The following is a 24,212-nucleotide window of genomic DNA, read 5'->3' as shown; positions in this document are numbered from 1 at the left end:
GACATATATTTGGTCAAGCAACACATGCACTTTATTCTAGTGATATGTCTAGACCATGTTCTACATTAGGGTTCTGAAAGATCTGTATATTGTGTATAATGTAATCGATATTTTTGCAAAACAGCTATGAAGAACAAACATATTATTTTTTGTCATTTTTTTCCTCAAAAGTAAAAGGAAATCAGTTCAGTCTCTTGTGATTCTACAGTTAGGAAAACACTTCCAATTGTAGCTACTCTGAGCTGCAAACAGAGAGAGCAGCAAAGCACATTCCCTTTTTTCATTTTACGGTTCCCTGTTCAGTCCCCAGGACATAGGAATTTTTAATCAGAGGATTTGTGCTGTGGTATAAATACCAAAGAAAGATCAATTCCTGACCTTTAGCTGATCAGCAGACTGAGACTTTACTTTTTCATTATCTCGGCCTTTGTTTTTGCTTTTAAAATCCTCTTCATATGGTATCACACGATAGGTTTTTGAAAAGTATTTATCTTTGTCTCTGCAGTATGATAATCATGATTTCAATGGTCACATGCTAAAGGACGAGGACAACCAAAATGTAAGTGCAAACTCCAGTTTAGGCATTTGGTAATTTGAGAGGTGATCCAGTGTCACTGAATTAACATATTTTAATTCTAATTGAAATGCATATCTCAGAAACTATACTATCATGCTGAAAAGATGAGTGTAGTTGATAGTAGTTTATCCTCAGCTACATCTCTGTGGTCAGAAGGACTCTGCAGTAGATTGCTTCTTTCCAGTGGCTGTGATAGTGTCTTCTGTATCATGCAGACAGCAGCATTGTGCTTTTCTGACACAGACTCATGTCAAAGTTTAATTCCAGATTATTGTGCCCTGTTCAGGACATGATGGGATAGTGGGCTGTTTGGTTCAGTGTGTGTCATCCTGGCTTTTGTGGCCGGTCAGGGTTGGAACACTAAGCCGGGTGATTCCAGGCGACATGAGTTTTTTCACTGAAAGATGCATGGTTTTTGTGAAGAGGCTTAATAGTGATTAAATAATCCATTGCGTCAGACGGCAAGTATAGACTGACAAAGAATACAACAGTATAAACCCTTCAGCTGAGTGTGTTGTTTCAAGAAGCATGTATTAGAAGCAGTAGAAACAATACAAGTTAAAAGTACAAAAATGATGAGTAGAAGAGTCCAGCATGCGTATAACCTGTGATTTGAAATGAGCGAGTAGAATGAAGTAGTGAAAGTAGAAAAAAAACTAAAAAGTCGTCATCATATGTCTTAATGTTGTGGTTAAAGCTCATAACCAGTTATGTTTCTAGGGCATTGTGTCACAACAGTAATAATGTTAATACCACAAGTAATGCAACAATATTATGATTCAAAAAACAGAAACAGTCCCTCTGTTCTTAAACCCCTGATGCAAGAATTTTGTGACACTGCACTTACACTTTAATACTGAAATGTAATGAGACAAAGGCAAATATAGCAAAATGATTTGATATGACATCAAATGTCTGGACCAGTGGAAGGTAACTAAGTGTATTTGCTCAAGTATTGTTCTTAAGTACAACTTTGAGGTACTTGTACTTTGCATTTTGTACTACTTCCACTCAGCTACATGTCAGAGGGAAATATTGTTTTCTAGTCTGCTACATTTTTCTGACAGCTTTAGTTACTAGGTTGTTGTAAGATGGAGATTTTACACAGTAGATAATATAACAAGCTTTTGAAAATACAACACAAACTGTTGTGTCAGTAGCTTTACAAATTCATGGAGTCCTCCTTGAGTGACAGTCATCTTTTTGATGGTATCTCATGCGGTAATTCTCCATTACATTTTATATCTTTGGAAAACTTAGTATTAAACCGACGCTCAAAAATTATATTGCATCTGAAATCAAAACCACAATATCTGTTAAAACAATCCCCATTAGACCTTTTCCACAAACTGCTTTGCTCTAATATAAAGTAGTTTAAACTAGTTCTAACTGCAGTAGCTACAATGGTAACATACTGTCTGCACACTTATGTTTCACTATTAACTGCCTGATAATGACAGGTATATCAATACATCAGTCAGAGGGATCAAACCAGGACTTTTGCTTTCAAATTTTAACTACATTTTTCTGGTAATATTTATTATTTGCTGGCAATTGCAATGGAGTATTATTGCATTGTTGAATTGGTTCTTTTACTTAAGTGAAGAAGCATTCAGATTCTTTACTTAAGTAAAGAATCTGCTCAGCCATCTGATTTGCCATCATGCTGATCAGATGGTAATATTTTTTTATGATGGATGTTTTTAATCAGATACAACAGTTGACTTTCAGAGAAAGTTTAGATGTATCAGTTGACCTGCTGCTCCTACTACTGGTAATATATTGATGTGCGTCTCCAGAGTGAGATGGGCAACGAGACGGTGAATGTGTCGGAGAACATCAGAGATCCTCCCAGATCCTTTCTGCTCACCATCAACCTGAAAGAAGGACACAACCTGGTCATCAGAGACCGCTGTGGTAAGAATCCTCATCTCAGCTCTGCTACTGCTAAAACTCAGATAATGTGAGGTTATGGCTCAGTAACATTTCCAGCATATCAGCTTCACCACCTGTCTGTATACAATGAGGTGACACACGGACAATAGGAGGATCATTTTACGTACCTGGGTAATAGGATCTATACGTGCAGCTGCATTTGAGTCCAGTAGCACTGCAGACAAAAAGTATGTTGTGTATGCAGATATCAAGATTAAAAAAAAAACACACATTCTCAATGATATTGTGTAAACAATACTAAATCAACAGGACAAAATGTGAGGTAAAGGACAACTTAATGGTCAGAATAACGAACCTTGTTCAATGCAGGAGCAAATAATAATTAAGCATGTTAGGAAAGACAGCAGAAAATGAGAAGTGTGTTGGTAGATATCTGTTTCTTTCATAAATCTCATTACTATCCCTTTAGCACTCTGAAGATCACTGTTTGACTGTTTGATGACAACTGCAATCTTTTACTTCCCTGCTAGTTGGTTAGCTTTTTCCGTCCATATAATTCTTGCACCTAAAAGTTTTACAAGCTCTAAAACCAGGAATACATTTACCCAGTGCTTCATTTATGCCATTGTTTTTACATCATAAATCTACTAAGGATTTTTTTTCTTTTTTTCCCAGCAGGTATAGGTTTATGTGTAATGTGCTCTTTCTTTTCACCTTGGTCTGTCTCTCACTCTTGTGCTGGGTTTAGTGCGTAGACGTGGTTTCACGGTTTGTCACCTACATTATCATGACATACTCTGTGTGCATGTTGGTCCCGATGAGTAAGTGCAACTATCGTTTTTAATTTATTCCACCAGTTGTCTTCTCATGTTACAATGTGTCTAAGTTCTTAAATCTGCTCCACTTTTAGAATTGAATTTGCCCTAAAAAGGGTGCTCTGATGTTAAAAATCTACCAGAGACTACCACCACTGTTTTCTCACATTTAGTGTTTTTGTTTGCACCAACCTCAGTTTGTGTGTTTAGCCTTGACTCTTTAATGACGGTCGTGAATGTCTGTTCGATTACGCACTGTGTTATTGACTCCAGGGACACCAAACGCAGCTGAGTGTCAGGTTAGCCGTGAAGCTAACCTGACACTCAGTGGTTGACACAGCTAGTTCTGAATTCCATACAGCATATTAGAACCTGCCGGAGCCACACCCAGCTTTCAATACAGTAGGCCTTTCAGTCCTGGCATGGATATGGGTTCCATTTTCCTCTTGTGTTTGCACAATCTCACCTTGTGTAAAGATGATACAGAAAATGAAAGGAGGGATCTAGCCACAGTAGGATTTGGTTTCTCCACATTATTGGTAATATTGTAAGGTCTTCTAACAGCAGTGCAAATTAATCCTTGAGTTTTTGAGTTTGATCAAGTTATGTACACAGCATTCAAAGCATGTGCTGACAGTTGTTTCTTTACAGTTTGTTGTATAATGGGCTTAAAATGTAGGGCTCATATTGTTTTAGCACAACCAGAAATTAGGGATCTTCACGTAGTGATGCAGCATTATCAAATAATTCATGATCAGTCCACAAGCTGTTTGGTAGACTGCTGCCCTCACCTGGTTGATTGACAGAATAGCTAAAAGTCATAGAACTGACTTCCTTGACTTTGAAATTACAATTATTTAACTGAGCCACAACAAAAATGATAAATAATAAATTACCTTTACATGTTTCCCAGTCTACATGTGGTACAGTGTTAATAATAAACCTATAAACCCACACGCAAAAGGGTTTCATTTGCTGTTTTACTGTGGAAGCTGAAATCTGATTGGTTGTTGATTCAGGAAGTTGTGGTCCTATCAGTTAGAGAGGAAAACAAAACCACATCCTTCTTACAGACACATCAGAGATGACATTGTGAAAAGGTCAGGCCTCCCTTTTACTTGAAACTGATAGATTTCACTCGAAGTGAAGAAACAGGGGTTGATGACTGTTATGAAAATCTGCTAGAAGTTAGAGGGAGTTTCATTTGTGGTCAGTCATGATGACAAATCAACCTTGCTCTTCAATGGTGGGATAAAGAGTGGAGAAGGTGTGACATTCCCTCTGTCAAACAGGGAATGTCACAGAGACCAAACCAACACAGGAGGAATTACTTCTGTTGCTTAAAGGTCTGGTTAATGAGTTCAGTTATTTTCAGGCTGAGATAACCTCTACAGCATGGCCTGTTCCCCAGCTGCAAAAGGGCCATTCCAGAATTGGAGGACATTTTACGTACCACCCATCAAATTTCAAATAATTCACGTGCAAAATACTAAAGCATGCAGTTGTGTAGATTTACTTGTACTGACACCAAATCTTAAAAACAAGGAGAAAAGAATGTTTGGAAAATATTTTTAAAAAATACCAACTAAGTTTGGAGTTCCCCCTAAAATGATATTTTTCTCATTAACACCCCCCCCCCATGACCAAATTGAATCTCAAGTAAAATGGTTAAAACGACTTTTAAATCTCCTTTTTTTTTGTAATTGTGGGAACATTTTTCATCAACATAATATTTTAAATTATTATTATCATGCATGGAGCCTGTGTCCCACAATATGCACACAACCTTGTTATCATAATCTTTTTAGCTGGTAGAAAAAGAAGAAAACAGTGACTCACGTGATACACTGGAATTAACATCATCAAACAGTTTTCCAAAAGAATGGGTAGAGCAAAGCTATGTCCTCTCTTCTATTTTTCATATTTTCATAACATTATTGGCCTTTATTGAATCTCTCACTCCACCTCATGCAACACTGTTATGCATATTATCAGGATGAAACAAATTATTTTTACAGTTTGCTTTACTTTTTTCCATCAGCAAATTTGTCCTCTTGATCAGCAGTAACAGCTAGCTAAATATCCAACTTGTACTCCTGAGAAAAAGCTAACATTAGCATGGATTAGCAACCCTGCTACTGTGATTAGAGTAGGGTTAGCAAACAACAAATAAAACTGGTACCATTGCTGTGTAAGCTGAGCCAATCAAGCCTTTGATAGTTTATTACCTATTATTGACGAATATGGAGCAGAAAATTGTAAGAGAAGGTTTATTTTTCAAAAATTTCGAAGCCCAAATGTCCTCCAATTCTGGAATGATCCATAAAACATCTCCATCAGAAACTGTGTCCTGGTGATGTAATTTTGCCGTCTGCCGAAACCTCCTACCAGTTTCATCAGTTTAGATAATGAAAATAATGTTTGCATTTTTGTCATTCATTTTCAGGTACCAGTGACCCATATGTAAAATTCAAATTGGATGGAAAAACATTCTACAAAAGCAAAGTGGTTTATAAAAACCTCAACCCTACATGGAATGAGTCCTTCTCTTTACCTGTGAAGGATCTGAATCAGAAACTTTACATCAAGGTAACTTCTCTGTCTCAGGTTGAAGCTTCTTCTTAAGGCTTTATAGTTTTCACCTGTTTTTTATATATATATCAGATATAGATGGGTATAGATATGTATATCCATCTATCAATTTTATTTTATTTTTTGCAACTCAGTGCAGTGGAGGAATTACCATGATTGCACCTCAGGCAGTGCAGCCCAAGAGACATTTACAGGGGAAATCTAATTTGTACCTGTATAGGAATAGTTGACACATAAATTGGGGCATTAGTCAAAAGTTCAAATGTCACTGAGTGTTACTGACTGCCTCTGTGTCATAGTAGTATTAAAGTAAATCCATGAACAGTGCCTGTCAACCTTTCCCAGCACTCCAAAACAGTTGTTGTGTGAGTTTCCACAGACCGTGCAGTAATACAGCCAACTAGTAAATGATGCATTAACTGTCTCCATGATGCTCTTTGTGTTAACAGTCTCTTGGTGTTTTGCATGATGTAGGTATATGACCGTGATCTGACTACTGATGACTTCATGGGCTCTGCCAGTGTCCTCCTGAGTAATCTGGAGTTTGACAAGTGAGTCTGGTGAGAAACTGTGAGTGTAGTATGTGGTGAAAGCCGTTGAAGTGAGCACTGGTACTACATACAACTGACTGATAGTGGGTTTTTGGAGTATCAACAAATTTGTATTTGAGAGTGACATAAGGTTAAGGCTTTTTCATCAGCATTGGCTAGCCACCTGGCTGGCTGGCTGGCTGACGAAAAGGCGCTCTCTGGTGGATGTGTTATGGAGATGCTTCTTCTAATTTACCTCGTACACACCTGTGGTGCTTCTAGCTCCTTGGCTGACATAGAAGCTACAGTGCCGTGAAAAGGTATTTGCAAATTCTTATTTTTTTTATTTTTTTTTAAATATTTCCCTCAATTAAATGTTTAAGATCATCAAACACATTTTTTGGAAAGCAAGTTCAATTTCACTGACCACACCCAAGCATGATTACCTCCAGATCTGTTCAATCAAGAAATCACTAAAATAGAACCTGTCTGACAAAAAGAAGTATGCCAAAAGATCTCAAAAAGCTACAACAAAAAGCCGTGATCCAAAGAAATTTAAGAACAGATGAGAAATAAAATAAGTGATATCTATCAGTCTGGAAATCACAACCAGTTGTTAGGTTTAGGGGGCAGTTACTTTTTCACACAGGGCCAGGTAGCTTTGAATAGTTTTTTTTCCATAATAAATAAAATCATCATCTCAAAACTACATTTTGTGCTTACTTGGGTTATCTTTTTCTGGTATTTACATTTGTTTGATGGTCTTAAACATTAAAGTGGAGAAAATATGCCAAAAAATAAGAATTTGAGAGAAATACCTTTTCACGGCACTATAAGCTATGGTGGCGCATAGGTCTAGCAAGCACTTGGCTTACAAGGGTTGAAATTGAATTTAAAAAGTGTGCTTCATAATTACTTACCTCAACAGCAGAGTGGCAGTTTCACTGTAGAGCTGCTTCCACAGTAGAGTTTAATTTCAGCATGTGAGCTGTGACCTTGCGAGGCTTGCATTGTATACTAACATTCAATAGTTTAGGGTCACTTAGAAATGTCCTTATTTTTGAAAGAAAAGCATTTTTTTCAATGAAGATAACAGTAAATGAATCAGAAATACAGTCTAGACATCGTTATGTGGTAAATGACTATTCTAGCTGGAAATGGCTGCTTTTTAATGGAATATCTCCATAGGGTTACAGAGGAACATTTCCAGCAACCATCACTCCTGTGTTCTAATGGTACATTGTTAGCTAATCATGTTGAATAGTTAACTGATAATTTGAAGACCCTTGAGCAATTATGTTAGCACATGAATAAAAGTGTGAGTTTTCATGGAAAATATGAAATTGCCTGGGTGACCCCAAACTTTTGAAAGGTAGTATGCATACAAGTGTTATAATGAATTAATCCCACCCCCCACCCCACCCCCTGATATGATGTGTCAACCAATTAAACATGGTAAACTTAGCATTTATGGCATCACCTGTTTGTATTGTATTGTATTAGACTGCAAAGGTTTGTAGCACTAAAACCCTACAGTCTGTACTAAAAAAACGCAATAATTTTCGAAAAATGGATTAAAATTTCCACTTAACTTGATTGAAAGTGTAATAAAACTCAATGATGTTTGTGTTTGTAATCACACTTTACCTGTAATGCAAAACCTTTCAGGTGCAAATTTGATTAGATTTCTAAGCAATATTAGATTTTCAGTAAATTATTACATTATTTTTTAGTTTCCACAGGTGTACTTGATAATAAATTAACAACTCAGTGTATCTTTTAAACATTATTGTGCCTTCTTCCACACCTTACATTAACCACAAAACTCTGCAACAATTCAGCTGCTAAGTATCCATGTGAAGAATACTGCTGGCGGATGTTGCGCTGCTCGGTGAAGGCACAGGGTTGTTTTTTGTCTGAATTATAATATTTCATGCAGAATGGGCTGATAAAGTGAGACTATGTCTGAATAAACTGCTCTCTATATACTGCATCCTCCATGGCACATGACTGCCCATCTCTCATCTACATCTGTTTAACTTTAATTGAAGCTGAAGTTCACTTTGTTTCAGGGTCAATGAGCTGTCTTTGCCCTTGGACGACCCAAACAGCCTCGAGGAGGACATGGGCTTCGTGCTGGTGGACATGAGTCTGTCACTCAGAGATGGAGAGAGTAAAAGAAGCAATGTATGGCAAGCTCCCATGTCTATTCACTGCATGTTTTGTAGCAGCAGGGATACGTGTTCTGCCCCGGATTTATTACATATTTATGTTTGTAACGTTTCATTCTCTGGCTTACTAACCACAGTGTCATTTTGTTTTGCACCTAACATGCATGCTCCTGCCGGCAGAAGTGGCCTCAGAAACGAAAACTAAGTACTAGGGTAAGGCATGATGGGTGGAACACACTGGACAGACAACAAGGGACATTTATTTTGGTCAACATTGTACAGATATCTGTCAAATGTAAAAGAGAGATTTCTTTACACCAAGGAAAAAAACTGCAATTAAAGATTGTCTCAGTCTGGTCTCTAAAAAAATTCCATCATGCTCAGGTTTGGCCTTCTGATACAAGTCAGACTAGTCAAATTGATGGAACAAAATCCAGTGACTGACTGTCGATTTCCTTAAATTTAGCAGGTACCTGTACTGAGCTTGACCCAAATCAATTTTGTCTCTTGTCACAAGAGGGCAGCAAATCACCACATTTTGAAAATGGACCACAGCACATCTTAAGGAAAATTGACAAAAAGTTTGTTGGCATTTTACTAGATTTATCTGTCTGGTATGAGGAACAATCGGTTGTCTGCAAACATTCTAAATTACCCTTTTCATTACAAAAAATGAACTTCTGCATTTAGAGTCAACGGTAAAAGCTGAGGTATGTTGTATGAGGACTGAAAATACATCAGAGTCATGAAGTCAGGAAAACGGACTCTGTAATGTCAGCTACAACCACCTCTGCAATTTGCTACCATTTACTGCCATAAGCTATATGTCACACTAGACGAAGTAAGTCTGTTGGAGCAAACCAATGTAATTTACTTAATTCAAACGGAAAAGAAGAAATTTTGATTTTTTATTTTAATGAAACAATGTATTTGTAACATGTTTTTAAGATTTATATTGGCAGTAAGAACCAATAGGTTCTGGAGAGAAAGCAACAGGGTACAGGGTTGAGGGTGCTTTTGGTATTTTCAAAGGTTTTGGGGAGAATTGTAAAAACACAGAATATTTCCAGGTGTCTATTAAATAGATCTGACCATTGTGTTCTCATTAAGGAGGTGCTTTCACCCAGAGCAGCTTCTTAATGCATGTTTTTTGCTTAGCATGCTTTTTTTCTGCACACTGTCCTAGGCGGTGCATAAATCTCAAAGGACGGTTGACTCTTTCTGCATGTTTATTGATTAGGTTTCAGCCACATCGTTCAGTGTTTGGAAGTTGTTTGCATTACTGAACAGGAGTAGCTAATAAAGAGACCACTGAGTGCATGTTGTCCTGCTGCTTCAGATACTTACTGTACTCTGCCAAGTGCATGCAGTGCGGCCTGTTAGTTTAAACATGATTTTTTTTTTTTTTTTTTTTTTTTTTTGCATATGCAGAACAGAATCAGACGTTCTCACAGTTGTTTGGTTGATCTGTGTTAGTTGAATCTGGGCTAAATTTATCTCAGTGCAGCATTGTGTCTTCATGTAAGCTCAGCTAATTACCTTAGAATAAGGCTCCCTATTATGTATGGCAGGGAGATGCTTTTCTGCATTGTAGTTACTACAAGCTTTTTCTAATCTCTCAGTGAAATGAAGGTTTAGTGTTGTTCCATTTTCATTCAAGAGGATATAGTGTTTCATTTAGCCATCTTCTAAATGTGCTTGTTGTAATGTTTAAAGCACAGCTTTGGTGCATGTAGCAACCTTTTTGAAAACTTTATAGTGTAGATGACAGAAGTATGACCCCTGTTCTGTTCAGTGTGCTTGAGTGTCTTTTCTTTGTTATCTGGTCTGTTGATGCATGTATGCATTACAGTTTTTCTCAATTGATAAGACACTAAATTCCATTCACTGCACACAGCCACCAACCGACTGCACACATTTCTCAAAAACAGGACTCTGCTGTCAAAATTCTGGACACTATTCATGGTTTGCACACAGTTTCCAAAACTCTTGCACTCTTTTTTGCAAAAGACTGAACACGTTTTTTGCTCATTTGAACACACTTTTTCACTCATAGCACACATTTTCAAAAAGTGAACACTAGGAAGCAGAATTGGGACACTGTTCCAACACTGCTGTCACAATTAAGACACAACAGGTCAAAACTGAAACACTTTTAACAATGAACTGCACACTATAAAACCTGCTGGGAAACAGTATTAGCTGTTTAAAATGCAATCTGTTGTTAAGGTCAGTAGATGGTACATATGGTGCATAAAGTAAATGGTTTCAGGTTTACTGTGGTTTATTTTACATGGTATGTAAATGTTGTTTGTCACTTCAGTAACATGTCTATACTGGAACAATACAAGCAGTCAGAAATGTTCTGAGAATACTGTAAAAAATCTAATGCATAATTCTGCTTCACAAGTGCTGGTAAAATTACAGAAAGTGTACATGACTGACATTTTCTCTGTTTGGTGTGCGTTTGTTCCTGAGAGTTTTTCAGTTGGATTCTGATGATACACATGAATACATCTGGGACAATGTTAGTTTTCATAGAGGACTATTGATGGTTGGATGGAATGGTTCAGTATGAACCCCCAGGTTATTGTGGTTTTTCTGCCACCATATTCTCCCTTTCTGAATCCTATAGAAGAATTCTTGTCTACATGGAGGTGGAAGGTATATGAGCGGCAGCCATACTTTGGGAAAATCTCTTGCAATCAGTGGTCTTGGCATGTGGTGATGTTTCTGTTGATGCATATCAGGGATGGATCAGACACACCAGGTCTTTCTTTCCAGAGAAAACATAGCTTGTGATGTTGATGAGGTCCTGTGGTCTGACCAGGCTGAAAGAATTGATGCAGACGTGGTGTAAATATTTGCATACTGTACTGTGTACAATAGAGTGCTGTATTTTTTGTCTAACATTATTTTTATTTTATAATGTACAATCAGACACTGCAATGGCCCCTCTGATTCATTTATAGGATGCATTTGTATTTAAGGTGTCATTTTTGAGGACTGTATCATATTTTAACACTTCATATGAAAGCACAGTGAGAGAAGAGTGTTTTGTATTTAGCAGTGCAGTGTCCTAGTTTTGCTTCGTGGGTCTTAATTTTGAAAACAAAGTTCAGATTTTGACAATAAAGTGCGCTTTTGACACAAGTGTGCAGTGCTTTGTGAAGTGTGTTCAAATAAAAAAAATAGTGTGCAGTGTGTTGGGAAATGTGTGCTATTTTTCAGGAACACTGTCTTATCAGTTGAGAAAAGCTGTAATAGAAAAGGAATTTGATTTAATTTGACTAAAGCTTTAGTTTAAGCTTTCTGTTTGTCTCCTTCCCACACTTCTTTCACCTTTACCCAATTTGTGTCTTTTGCAGTCGGGAGGGACTCAAAGCTTTCGACTGGCAGAAACCCTGAGGAAGAGTCAGCTGTGGACTTCTGTTGTGTCAGTGACTCTGGTTGAGGGTCAGGAGCTGCCGCTGGACACACAGGGAGGTCAGTTCTTCGTTCGCTTCGGACTAGGAGAGCAACGATACAAAAGCAAGGTACCCAATAAAGGACTGATGGTTTTCATCTCATCCAATCTTTTGCTCCTCTCAATTTGTTCCTTGTTATTTCTAAACCCTCTCCTAAGCGCTTATATTCATCTTCTGTCCTACTACCTTGAAATTCTGTGCTACTTTCTTTATTTACTTTTTAAAATGTGAAGTCCGCAATCGTATGCCATGACAGTTCTTTGTCACATTTATTGATTTTTCCTTTTGTTGTGCTCGTTGTCTGTTTTGTGTATGCGGTGAAAAACATCTACTGATTGTACACAACCCTATCTCTATAAATGGGAATAAAGCAGGATCTACAAAATACTTTTCCACTGTATCCTGTGCATGCTTATGGTTATGCACAGGGTGGAGGAAAGGTATGGAAGCGAGAGATCGGGGGGAAAAAAGTTAGAAGGGAGAGGGACTAATTCTGAGCTAAATATCAACATCCTTCTCCAAAATCAGACTCCACCTTTAATTATGACATGCCAAGCAATTTTCCAGTACTCACAGCAAGTTAGTTTAACCAATTATGTAGTCAATGCTCCTTTTTGTGTCTATTTTCCAAGTTTCCGTGGATAAAGACCTTCATCCAGAGGGAAAAAACCTGTTGATTTTTTTTTTTTTCACAAGTCGATCAGATGCTATTTTAAGGGAGAACTTCACCATTTACACAGAAAGATCTTTCTAAAGGTCACTAGGAGGTACTACTGAGCATGTGAGAACAGTGGTACAATGTCCTTTGTGACTCTGAAGATGATTTGTCAAGTGTGAGAAATCGATGATGTCCAAAGGGTGATCTTAGAGACGCTTCTTGGAAACCCAGTTTTACAAACTGAATGGAGTTTGAAACATGTAAGGGTTTACAGGCAGGGTGCACGTATTGACATCAAACTGCATTATGGGAACTACAACTCAGAAAATCTTTTCCTTTCTTTTTTCAAAGTTCCCCAACATTACAGAAGTAAAAACTAATTTGTTAGAGTACCCCTTTAAAATTGAACTACTAGTAGATGTTGAGTCTCACTAATTCTTCCCTGACATATGCAACAGGGGTGGATTTTTTTTATAGATTGTTAAGAAACAATTTAGCTGATGAAAAAGTAGCTGAAATCACTGCAATTATTTGTTCCAAATATAATTTATGTTGCTTTTATAGAAGTATATTTGCAGAAACAGGCCATATCTCAACACAATACGAATACACTGAAAGTAGTTCTTGGTATGTAAAGTCATGATGTAATTTATGCTTCAGATTAATGATTTTTTTTTATGGTATTTAGGGGTTTTTTGTCGATTAATGCTGTTACACAGAGGTTTTAGGCATGTTTTTGTCACAGGTAATTTTTATGTCTTCTGTGTAGTTGTGTGAACAGGAAATATCATATTTTAGATTTCTAAACAAACCTTTTGAAAATAGTGACTTAATCCAGTGAGATGTTTGTATGTTGTTGAAAAAGACCTCTTACTAGATAAGAAATTGTACGCATAAAGTCCAGTGCATGATTAACCAGTTATTCTAAACAGGTGTTTATGAGTAATAGCATAATATGTGAGTTGAAATGAGCAGCATTATCTATAACAGCTGTATGGGGACGATAAAACTGGATGAGGGCAAGATAAGCTAAAAAGGTGAAGTTGCTGCAGAAATGGCAGTTTCATCTATAAACTTTACAGCCTAGCAGCTTTAATCATAGCAACAAGGTGCAAAATTTTCGTCTTCATCACTGTGAGGACAAATGTTGTATTTCTGCCAATGAGGTTGGGAGTTAAGACTGGTCTCCTCAGTGCTGAGAGGCACAATCACAGAACCATCAAGGAGGAGGGTGATTGGCCCTGAATTCATTCACAGCTTGACAATGATCTCAAACACCTAGTCAGAGCCATAAAGAACTATCTTTAGCTAGAAAAGAACAAAGAGACAGAGGGTGTGTCCCCCAAAGAGCCCAGATCTCAACATCCTGCAGTTAGTCTGTGATGATATGAAGACACGAAAGCAACTAAGACAGATTTTTTTTTCTTCTGTTTGTTGCGCTTTGAATATATGTGGCTGTATTGTTGAATCCAACTTCACTTTACATCAGTGATCCAGTGTCACCTACAATTAATACAACAGTACAATGATCTCTTTAGCAGTACAAATGTTATGGAACAGCCTTGTAATCCACAGATCATGTGAAAAGCCCATCCTACAAATAGACATGGAATAAGTGCCAAGAAGATAAGGAGAAGATAAAGTAGATTTGTAGTGTGTAACATGAAATGCCCAATCTGACTGCTGCTCATCCTGGCAGCTGGATGATGTCTTGCCCTGATGTTCACTTTCATGCGCTGCTGGCTATGCGGCTGCTGTCATTGATGAGTTTTGCTGTTGTGCATCATCATCCATTACACATCAAAGCAGCAATGTTCCTTTTCTTTTTCTTTTCTCATATGCAGGTTCAAAATGATGGTGGTAATTACCTGTTGTGCCTTCATGTGTGTGAATTTCTGATGCTACTAAACAACAAAAAACATTCACGAACTAGTCAGTTGGAAAATCAAATTCACATATAATTAGAAGACAGGACATGACAAAGGGTTAATTTTTTAAGTATGAGCTGTGAAGGTTCATTTGATTGCAAACCTTTTAGTGAAGTAAGTGTTTTCAGACACTTTTAGAGCATTTTACAAAATGTAAATAATATAATTACGGCATGACATGGAAACTGTCTTTCTGGACATTACCTAAATTTGATTGGTTGCTGTCTTTTCTCAGTGTACACTCATGATCATAAATGTATTTTTTTGATGTTTCATGTCTTGTATGATTCAGAATCACTGCAAAGTTTCCAACCCTCAGTGGAGAGAGAGGTTCACTTTTAACCAGTTCATGGACAGTCCCCAAATCCTGGAGGTGGAGCTTTGGTCAAAGGAAGGACGAAGGACTGAGGAGTGCTTGGGAATGTGAGTCTGTTCATGTCCTTGAATCTGCCTGGTTGTTTGTGTGTGCATTTGTGTTACAAAACCTGATTACATGTACATTTATTTACGATTATAGCATTCTTGCAAAGGCCTATTGTTCACCTCTTTAGAAGCTGATGTTGTTAGATAACTAAGAAGAGATTAGCAGTGTTACCACATCAGCTACTCTGTTTTCCACACTCATGAATTTAAAGGTCAGCGATTACCTACCAAGTGGTTTGTTTATTCAGTCAGGTTAAGAGTTCACATAGTGAAAAAGAGAAGTGTTATACAGCCTGCTTGTTTAGCCTATGTTAAAGGTGTGACATGTTGTGGAGCAATATCCGTTATGCACATACATGTGTGTGTTACTTTATGTGTGCATGAATGTACGTGTCTGTGTGTATACAGGTGTGAAGTAGACCTGTCCAGGGTTCCCTTCGATCAAAGGCAGCTGTTCACACACACACTGGACCAGGGTAGAGGACGCTTGGTCTTCCTACTCACACTGAACACATGCAGCGGCGTCTCCATCTCCGACCTCTGCTCTGCACCACTTGATGAACCACACACACGACAGAACCAGCTGGACAACTATGTCAGTATCTGTATTGTATTGTTGCATCACTTCACCTCTTACATACACTCACATAACCTTATTAATGAATAATAAGAATACTGTCAGGCCTTTCTTTGCTCTCAAGCCTAAGTTCTTGGTGTCATTGATTCCACAAGATGTTGAGGTCTTTTCTTTTAAGGTTTTCCCCGCTGTTGACATGATTTAGTCGCATCATTTGAACAGCTTTTCCAGCTGGACGTTTGTGCTGTCAATCTCCTGTTCTTCTTCATCCCAGAGGTGCTGTATTATTCAGAACTGGTGACTGGGGAGGCCACTGAAATCCACTGAACTTATGGTCGTGTTCATGAAACCAGTTTGAGATAACCTTTACTTTAACCTTTACTTTAGATGATGGTAAACTTTGGTCTAAAAGGGATGTACGTAGTCAGCATCAACACTCAGGCAGGCTGTGGCGTGATTGTTGGTATTCAGTGACCTGAAGTGTCCAAGTAAGTATTCCCCACACCTGTGCACCACCGGCAGCCTGCGCTGTTGACACAAGGCAGGTTCAGTCCATCAACTAATATTTCTGATGCCAAATTCTACAGAAATGAAGACTCGTTAGACCAGATGCTGTGTTGGTAAGCCTGTACCCACAGCTGCCTCAGATTTCTGTTCTGGGCTGACAGGAGGGGAACCGGACATTGTCTCCTGTTGTTGTAGCCCATCCGCCTCAAGGTTGGACGTGTTATGTGTTTTGAAATGCTTCCTGCTCACCACAGGTGTAAAGAGTGATTATCTGAGCTACAAGAGCATTTCAGCTCCAACCAGTCTGGCGTTTCCATCTGCAGAACGGCTGCTCATTAGATGTTCTCTGTTGTTTTGCATCATTCTGAGGAAGCCTTAGAGACTGCTGCGAGTGAAAATCCCAAGAGATTGACAATTTCAGAAATATTACACCGATATGTCTGCCACCAACAATCAATCAGAACAGAGTCAATGTTACTAAGATCACATTCTTCCACATTCCGAGTTGTGATGAGAACATTAACTGAAGCTTGTGGCCTGTATCTACTGGACTTTATGCATTGCACTGCTGCGATATGATTGGCTGATTGGATAATTGTATGAATAAGCAGTGAGTAATGAGAATGTGTCAGTATACACTTTAATTATATCAAACACATGATACACAGTCAAATCCTATTTATTTACTAATGCAGTATATTTACAAAAGGCAACTCCAAAACACCCATGTGTGTTTTTCATCACCATTTCAACCTTTAGCCCTCACTGTGTGAAAGACTAGAGGACCTTAGCCTAAGCTTTAAATGTAGCATAGCTCCTGAAGCACTTTTAATCACCATCAGTTAAATGGTAAGTTTTTTAAGAGTGGGTGTCAGTGTCTATAAAGCAAACATTGCATTTAACCCTAAGATTTTCCTAACCTGATAAAATGTATGTAAAATTATCAGTATTTAGAAAATACAATATCAGTTTGAAGAAACTAAACTGGAAAGTTATTCCAAAAACGTCTGCAGCACTTTGTGTTACATTGGTGTAACAGAAATTCTGTGTATAGTGAGTTCAGATTCAGAATATTAATGTTTGGAAGTGTAATCGGAAGATACAACTGGGTGTCTAGCAATGAAAAAGATACCATAGTAGAAATAAGGATCCCCTGAGAAAGTTTGCACATTGAAAAGGAAACCAGTCCAGCCTGTACCCATCTACTAAACCAAAATTGATGATGCACAGAGACAAGCAGGGAATGCATGCTTCAGACTGTTTTGAAAATACCACCCCATTACAGCCTGACTTAAATATTAGTATCAGAAGCTTTTAAGTTAAGTACTGTGCTCGTTTGCAGAGCCAGAAAAATAGGAAAATACTTTCAGTGCCTTGATAGTGGCTCGTATTGTGGTAAGCATTTATGTGGATTTCATGTCAGCTATGTGGTAATGTATTTACATGCATGGGCTGTTCAGAAAATGTCTCTTGATAGTGTATTTAAGGCCTTGTGAAAAATACTGATATTTGAGAGTAAGCCAGCTGTTCAAGAGTAAATTCTGTAATGCAAAATGAAGTGGGTGGTCTCAGGTGCCAGATGCTTTATGTTTGAGATTATTGTAAGAAAGACATTAATGGAACAAAGAACAAGGATTTATCTTGATGTAGTTATGTAAATCTGGGTGTGGATTCAAGATCCTCGTTAAGGATTTTGTAAATTTGTTGATGGTACGTTTGATTAAAGTTTAGAGTATTGTGTAGACTCTGCTTAAATCTGTACACTCTTCGTAGTTCGCTGATTTCACATGGTTCAATACCTAAGTTTTCTTGTCTGCTTACTGTCCCCTTAGACTGTTAAAAGGACCCTGAATAACCTCCGTGATGTTGGTTTCCTTCAAGTCAAAGTCATCAAAGCTGCAGATCTGCTGGCTGCTGATTTAAATGGTACTTCACACATTACATTTTTTTTCTTTTGTTTAAATAGAAGTGATCACACAAACCCAGTGTTACAGTGTTGTCTGTTTTGTTTTGCAGGCAAAAGTGACCCTTTCTGCGTGTTGGAAGTAGGGAATGACAGACTACAGACCCACACAGTCTATAAGAGCCTCTATCCAGAGTGGAATAAAGTCTTCACTTTGTCAGTTTGAGTTTCTCTTTTTAACAGATTTTTGTCAGTAATACTGGACCACATTATCTTCCTGTTGCACTGCAGATAAAGAAATTGGGGCTTAATACTATTGTTTGAGCTTCTTTGTGAGTATCTTACCCCTTTGTCTGTCTCTGCAGTCCTGTCAAAGACATTCATGATGTTCTGGTGGTGACTATCTTTGATGAGGATGGAGACAAGGCGCCAGACTTCCTGGGAAAAGTTGCCATTCCCTTGCTTTCTGTACGCACTACCTCACTTAGAGTCTGTCATGCAGAGAATAGACTAATCTATTTACACTCTGTGTCTAAATTAAAGTGAAGAGGGCAATAACACTGTAGCAACTTGAAAACTTGCTAAGATGTAATCCAGCATGACTGATGGCCAGGTTCATGGCTCAGTTCAGCACCTGATGCCCTTTCTGTCCCACAGATCCGCAGGGGACAACAGATCGCCTTCCCGCTGAAGAAAGTAGACTTAGGTGGGCTGTCGAAGGGGAACATCACTCTGGAGCTGGAGGTTATTTTTAACCCTGTAAGTAAAAGTTCACCCTGCAATGAGGACATGAGGACATGATGGCTTTGAAAGGCAGGCCTGATTCTGTCTGCTTCCTATTGCTTTATGACTTCTTTGCTTTTTTATCAGGTCAGAGCAAGTATAAGAACCTTCCAGCCAAGGGAGAGAATGTTTGTGGAAGATAATCCCAAATTTTCCAAAAAGGTTTGACACCGCTTTTATATATTTACTGTATAATGTATGGTAGAGAAATCATAATTTTGCATGCAAAACTAAAAACTGGTGTTCTAGCACACATTGTACATTAGATTTTAATCTTAGTTCTTCAGTTGCCTTACTTTTCCTGTGTAGCATAGACTTTGGTAACTAGTAGAATTCACTGAACCTCAAATCACACAAAAAAATTTTTGCCTAGAAGTATACTTGCTGACTGAAGATAAATCACAATTTTGATACTTGTTGCCATTTTTTTAAGCAAAAATGTTGCACATTCATCTGTGTTTCAGACTTTTTACTTGTAGAAAGTACTGCTTTATGTGTAATTTTTTCATATTGTATTGGGAAATTATAGGCCATACAGTTAATCATAAAACCAAGAAAATGTGTTGCAGATTAATCAAATGAATAATTGGAAATATGTAAGCAGGGCAGGTGTTAATGACAATATTTCTATATTTCCGTGTGATGCTTTAATAGTGAAAACTTCAAACGTATTTTTTTCCTTAGCTCTATAATGCAGAAGCACACCAAAAGCAAACCTTCCTTTGAATGAATTACTTGAATTGAGCCTTAATTGAGCCCAACTGTGAGTGAATTCTTGTTCACTCTTCTGCTACATTAGTTTGATATACAGTGTGCAAGACAGGGTGTGAGACGGGGTGCCTGACTGTCTGTACTTCCAACAAAGCCTCATTGTTGTCAGACAATACACTGCTCACTAACGCCAAAATTGGCTTCCCCATTGAGGCTTGTAACGTGCACGTTTTCTGTCTGTTTTAATATCGAAAGTCTTGTTGCACAAAATCAGGTCAGATTACTGACATTTTTTGCCCCCTGACCACAGTGGCTCATGCCAAAACATGCCAGCCCCTCTCACTGTGTCGCTAGCTGACTGGATTCTTGTCTCTTGTTTGGTATGAATGGACCTTGTTACAGAATAAACCCGTGCACACTGAAAACATCATTAACTGTAACCGTATTTTGAACACAACTGCTGTAATATTAATTTCTCTTGCATGTTTTTAATCTGTATTTTTCAGGCTCTGTCCAGGAACGTGCAGCGTGTTCACACGCTGTACAGGGCGATCACATCCACTCTGCAGTACATCAAAAGCTGCTTCCAGTGGGAGAGTATTCAGAGGAGCCTGCTAGCCTTCCTGGTGAAGTACTTTTAACTGCTTATCAACACACTATCTGCATTTCCCTCTGTTTTCCCTCCAAGGCGGCGGAAGACAACCGCAGTCTGGCCAACCCCTACTTGAACTCTCCCAGAGAGAATCTTAATCAATGCAGCGTTGGGCTCAGCAGAAATGCAGGCTTGGCTCCGGCTCTGTGTTGAAGTGGACGTTTTCGGTGTTGCGTGTCTCCTGGATGCAGAGTTAAGCCTCAGCTGGAGAGAGCAGAGTCCCGGTGGAGTCCAGATAGTCTATTTTTGGTCTACTTCCCTGACAACTCATTAACCTCCGTCCAGTCAGTGCTCGGTTTGATTTAGACCTCATTATGCAGACAGAAGTTCAATTAAAAGGCTCTTCAGAGATAAGGCCGATTCTCCATCCTGTCATTGTTGAATACAAGTGTTAAGCAAGAGTGAAGACAGAAACACAGGAGTAGCCTTTCAGCCCTTGTCTTTAAACTGCAAAGCGAAGTGGGTGCTGATCTTTTGTCATTATTCTCTCGCAGATCTGGCTTGATAAAAATGGCATATAGCAAGGTGTTCATTAACTATGCAGGCAATCAAGGTCATTGAAAGTTCCTTTTGTTTTTTCATCTTATGTCCTGTAGATGGCACTAAAGATTTGCTTAGCCTTTAAGGGCTTCCTTACAAGAATAATGAGGGGCTACTGTACGCCCGCCAGTAGTACAGTTTGTTCAATTTGCTGTGAAAAATGGAAGCTGTTAACTGAACAGAAGCTGCTCTCCGCGTTTTAGCTTTGAGTCATACATTCTGTTTTGTAATATAGGATTACGCTGATAGAAACTGTGTCATCCAGGATGGGCTCAGGGGTCAAGGTACTTGCAATGGAAATATTTAAATCATGGTGGTATGCCATTGCTCACAATGCAACACTATGTTTTGGGTCCAAAAGATTCTTAGTAAAGTAACTTGAGAATACCCCTCCGGCCCCCATACATGTTGGTTATTACGGATAAGACTGTTGTTTTACCTGGCAACACAAAGTCTCACACCGAAACAGAAATCATAGAAGCAAGAATAAGTGCAGCACATACACACACGTCCTCCCACTGCATCTCAGCATTTGAAAGACAGTACCATCTGTACTCATGTTTTCACACTAATGCTCACTGCCTTTTCAAGCCTCAGTGAGAAGAAATAAATGGCGGCTTAATGCCACCACATAAGCGTACTGAATCGAAGCTTCACTCTCCATGACAGGATACAGTGTTGAGCTACCTGCACCATCTGTCCATTGTCAGACAAAGAGCTTTCGCCAATACAATATGCTTTAAAATGCCTTCTTATGCACTGGGTATCTTAATGAGAGGTCTCACTCCTGGCACTGTTAGCTTTGTCCAAACCACTAGCTAAAATAGATAACATACTGTTGCCCCTCTTTACTTTCTTTCTGAGAAAGCATTTCCTGTTTTTTTTAATATGACTTGCCATTTTCTTTATTTTGAAATCAAGCTTTATCACTTTGAATCAGAAAAAAAAGATGCAACCTGTTTCCTAGTAGCACTTCCACAGTTTTCCATTCTCATGGCTTGCTCCACCCATACACAGGAACAAGCAGGATTCACCCACAATATGAAGACTGTCTCAGAAATGAAAATGAAAACCTAATACAGTTTGAAGAAAATGCACTGTAACATTACTCCCACATGGAAATCAATGTCACCAGTGTGTCTCCACCTCTCACTCACGTCAGTATTACATATGCAGTAAGTTTTCCTGTCACCCAGGATCCTGCGGTATCTTGCAGTGTCTAAGAATAATTTGCCCTGTCATAATATACTGTCCGGCTCTGATCCTTGAATGATTGTGAAAAAGGAGATAACACTACTTAAAATATACAGTTTTGCACAGACTGTGATGTTGGCAATGTAATCTGTCAATCTTCTTCCAGATTTGATGGACTTCCACAGCAAGTAGTAGTCTACCCTCAGAACATCTTCATTTCTAGCACGCTGCATAATATTTTAAACCACATAAGCTACTGGGGTTCTCGAATTAACAATGTACAATTTTAAAGTGAATGAGTGCTGAAATGTCAAAAGATGAAAAAATGTTTTCTTCTTATGCTACTCAGAAACTGGAAGTAGTGGTGTGCTGTGAGCATGTTGATCAGATGTGTTTGTAATAGCGTTTCAGATTCAGTAGGTAGCTCACCAAGCATTTGAAGTGGGGTATGCAATTCAGGAGAAAGACTTCTCATATTTAGATAGTTAGCACATTTAGATAGCATGTGTCACATGTCCTCCCCCCCACCTCTCCTTCTTTTTCCCCCTTCTTTTTCTTCTTGTCCTTTGCAAGACCACCACCATGCACTCACATAAACGTGTACGTAAAACACTGACATAGTACTGTTTGAATGGGTCCGAGCTACTTTGTGTCCCATTTATGGAGCCGGGGCTGTGTGCAAACAGTAGATTTATTTTCAGCGCACGCAGAGAAACGACAGCTTTTTAGCAAGTCTGACAAAATGTATAATTGGATTAGAATTGTTGACTTTACCTTTATTTACTATGTAATACAATACTGTGCATTTTGCAACCATTAAAAACCTAAATATAGTAAAAAAAAAACAAAAAAACAAAAATAAACAAAATAAAAAAGTAAATCGGCAAATTCTGGCCACTGATGCAGAGGTGATAGGGTTTTCAATATCCTTTCAATTTACTACATTTTTAGGGAAATGTTTACACATTGAGAAAATATACAAAACAACTAATTGCTCGTTTGCAGGGTTGCTTACTTCTGTGGCCCCAAAACAGTTTATGTAAAATGAATAATTACAAAATATTAATTTTTTTATGAGTAGTAATTTATTAAGAAATTATTTAGATAAAATTGGATTCAAAAGATTTGAGTTGCCTGTTCATCCCAGTGTTCAGCCATGTTCATTTGCAATGATAGTCTGCCTCTGGGACAATTCGGATTCTGTCTCCAAATCACTCTCTCCATTAATGGTGGCATCACATTCTGCTCACTGTATAGAAGACCTCTATTGACTAGATGTATTCTGAAAAAGAAAATTAGGTATTTTCTCGGCTAAATGTTTTCAGTGTAAATTAACCCTAACTAGGGCTGATTTAGGGAAAGTTTTAGGTGTTTTCAGACAGCTAATAGGATTCGTTTTGCTATCCAAATGTTTAAATTGAAGTCAAGATTTAAAGTATATGATGGAGAATTACCACGTGACACCATCAACAGAGTTACTGTCAATCAAGAAACATTGGAAAGAATATGTAAAACATTGACATGACAATTTAATATAAATTTTTGCCTTCATTGGATGGAAGGAAGGTGGGACATGTAGCCAGAGTCTGAGGATGGAAGTGAACCGCTGTGGTAGAGATTCAGCCTTGTAACAGTGAGTTTGCTCTACCAGATGAACTAGGAGGTGTCCACTATTGTGTGTGACTATTTGAGGAATAACTCACATCCTTCCTTTTACAACTGAAAACATGGATTCATAACAAAGAGCACTATTTCTGGATAGACACAAGGATTTTGCTGCTACATCCTTACTGGTTCTGGAATTGCCACACACCTGTGGTAGCTAATGCTAGTTTACAAATAGTGTAAAATTTGGGGTAAATGTTGCAGTCCAGTGACTTTATGACTTTTCTCCAATTGTGCTGCTGTTATACTTTCATATTACACTTACCATCCCGTAATTGTTACTTTTGGCCATACTAGGTGTGCTGTTCACTCACATTCTCACTTTAAAACAATGAATGGTGTGAATAAAGTGATTTCCGTGCCAGACACACCCTCCCCCTGAACATGAATCCTGCCGGCCGCTTTCTGCAAATGTGCTACCCTCCAGTTCAGTAGCTCTCCCAGCATTAGGTAGCCTTTCTTTCTTTCTTTCTTTCTTTCTTTTTAATTTTCTGTGATCTGGATTATATTCCCAGAGCCCCTTTTTGCTGTCGAAGACTGTGTAATGCCTCTCAAGCTGAAATGGGCTGTAATTATCACAGTCTTTACGGGCTGAGTATACATTTCCACCAAAGCGTGACTTT

The 24,212-nt window shown here is 38.3% G+C and overlaps 1 protein-coding gene across 3 annotated transcripts in view; it reads left to right on the top strand.

The window, feature by feature from the left end:
• The window catches only part of LOC111563323 (multiple C2 and transmembrane domain-containing protein 2-like), a 47,813-nt gene that overhangs the window by 15,766 nt on the left and 7,835 nt on the right, over positions 1–24,212 (top strand). For 2 of the 3 annotated variants that reach the window (XM_023262356.3, XM_035944506.2), the window contains exons 3-16: positions 2,377–2,494; positions 5,735–5,877; positions 6,355–6,431; positions 8,483–8,597; positions 8,762–8,794; positions 11,950–12,117; positions 14,927–15,057; positions 15,466–15,652; positions 17,974–18,067; positions 18,158–18,260; positions 18,410–18,512; positions 18,702–18,803; positions 18,915–18,989; positions 20,045–20,164. In XM_023262356.3, the coding sequence (XP_023118124.2) occupies positions 2,377–2,494; positions 5,735–5,877; positions 6,355–6,431; positions 8,483–8,597; positions 8,762–8,794; positions 11,950–12,117; positions 14,927–15,057; positions 15,466–15,652; positions 17,974–18,067; positions 18,158–18,260; positions 18,410–18,512; positions 18,702–18,803; positions 18,915–18,989; positions 20,045–20,164 (1,569 nt within the window). The remainder of the gene's footprint in view (positions 1–2,376; positions 2,495–5,734; positions 5,878–6,354; positions 6,432–8,482; positions 8,598–8,761; positions 8,795–11,949; positions 12,118–14,926; positions 15,058–15,465; positions 15,653–17,973; positions 18,068–18,157; positions 18,261–18,409; positions 18,513–18,701; positions 18,804–18,914; positions 18,990–20,044; positions 20,165–24,212) is intronic. The other variant, XM_023262358.3, reaches the window with a different exon arrangement.

The sequence above is a fragment of the Amphiprion ocellaris genome, chromosome 1 (assembly GCF_022539595.1).
Source record: "Amphiprion ocellaris isolate individual 3 ecotype Okinawa chromosome 1, ASM2253959v1, whole genome shotgun sequence".
Lineage (NCBI taxonomy): Eukaryota > Metazoa > Chordata > Actinopteri > Pomacentridae > Amphiprion > Amphiprion ocellaris.
The sequence above is the reverse complement of the archived record's forward strand: the minus strand, read 5'-3'. Positions and strand labels throughout refer to the sequence as shown.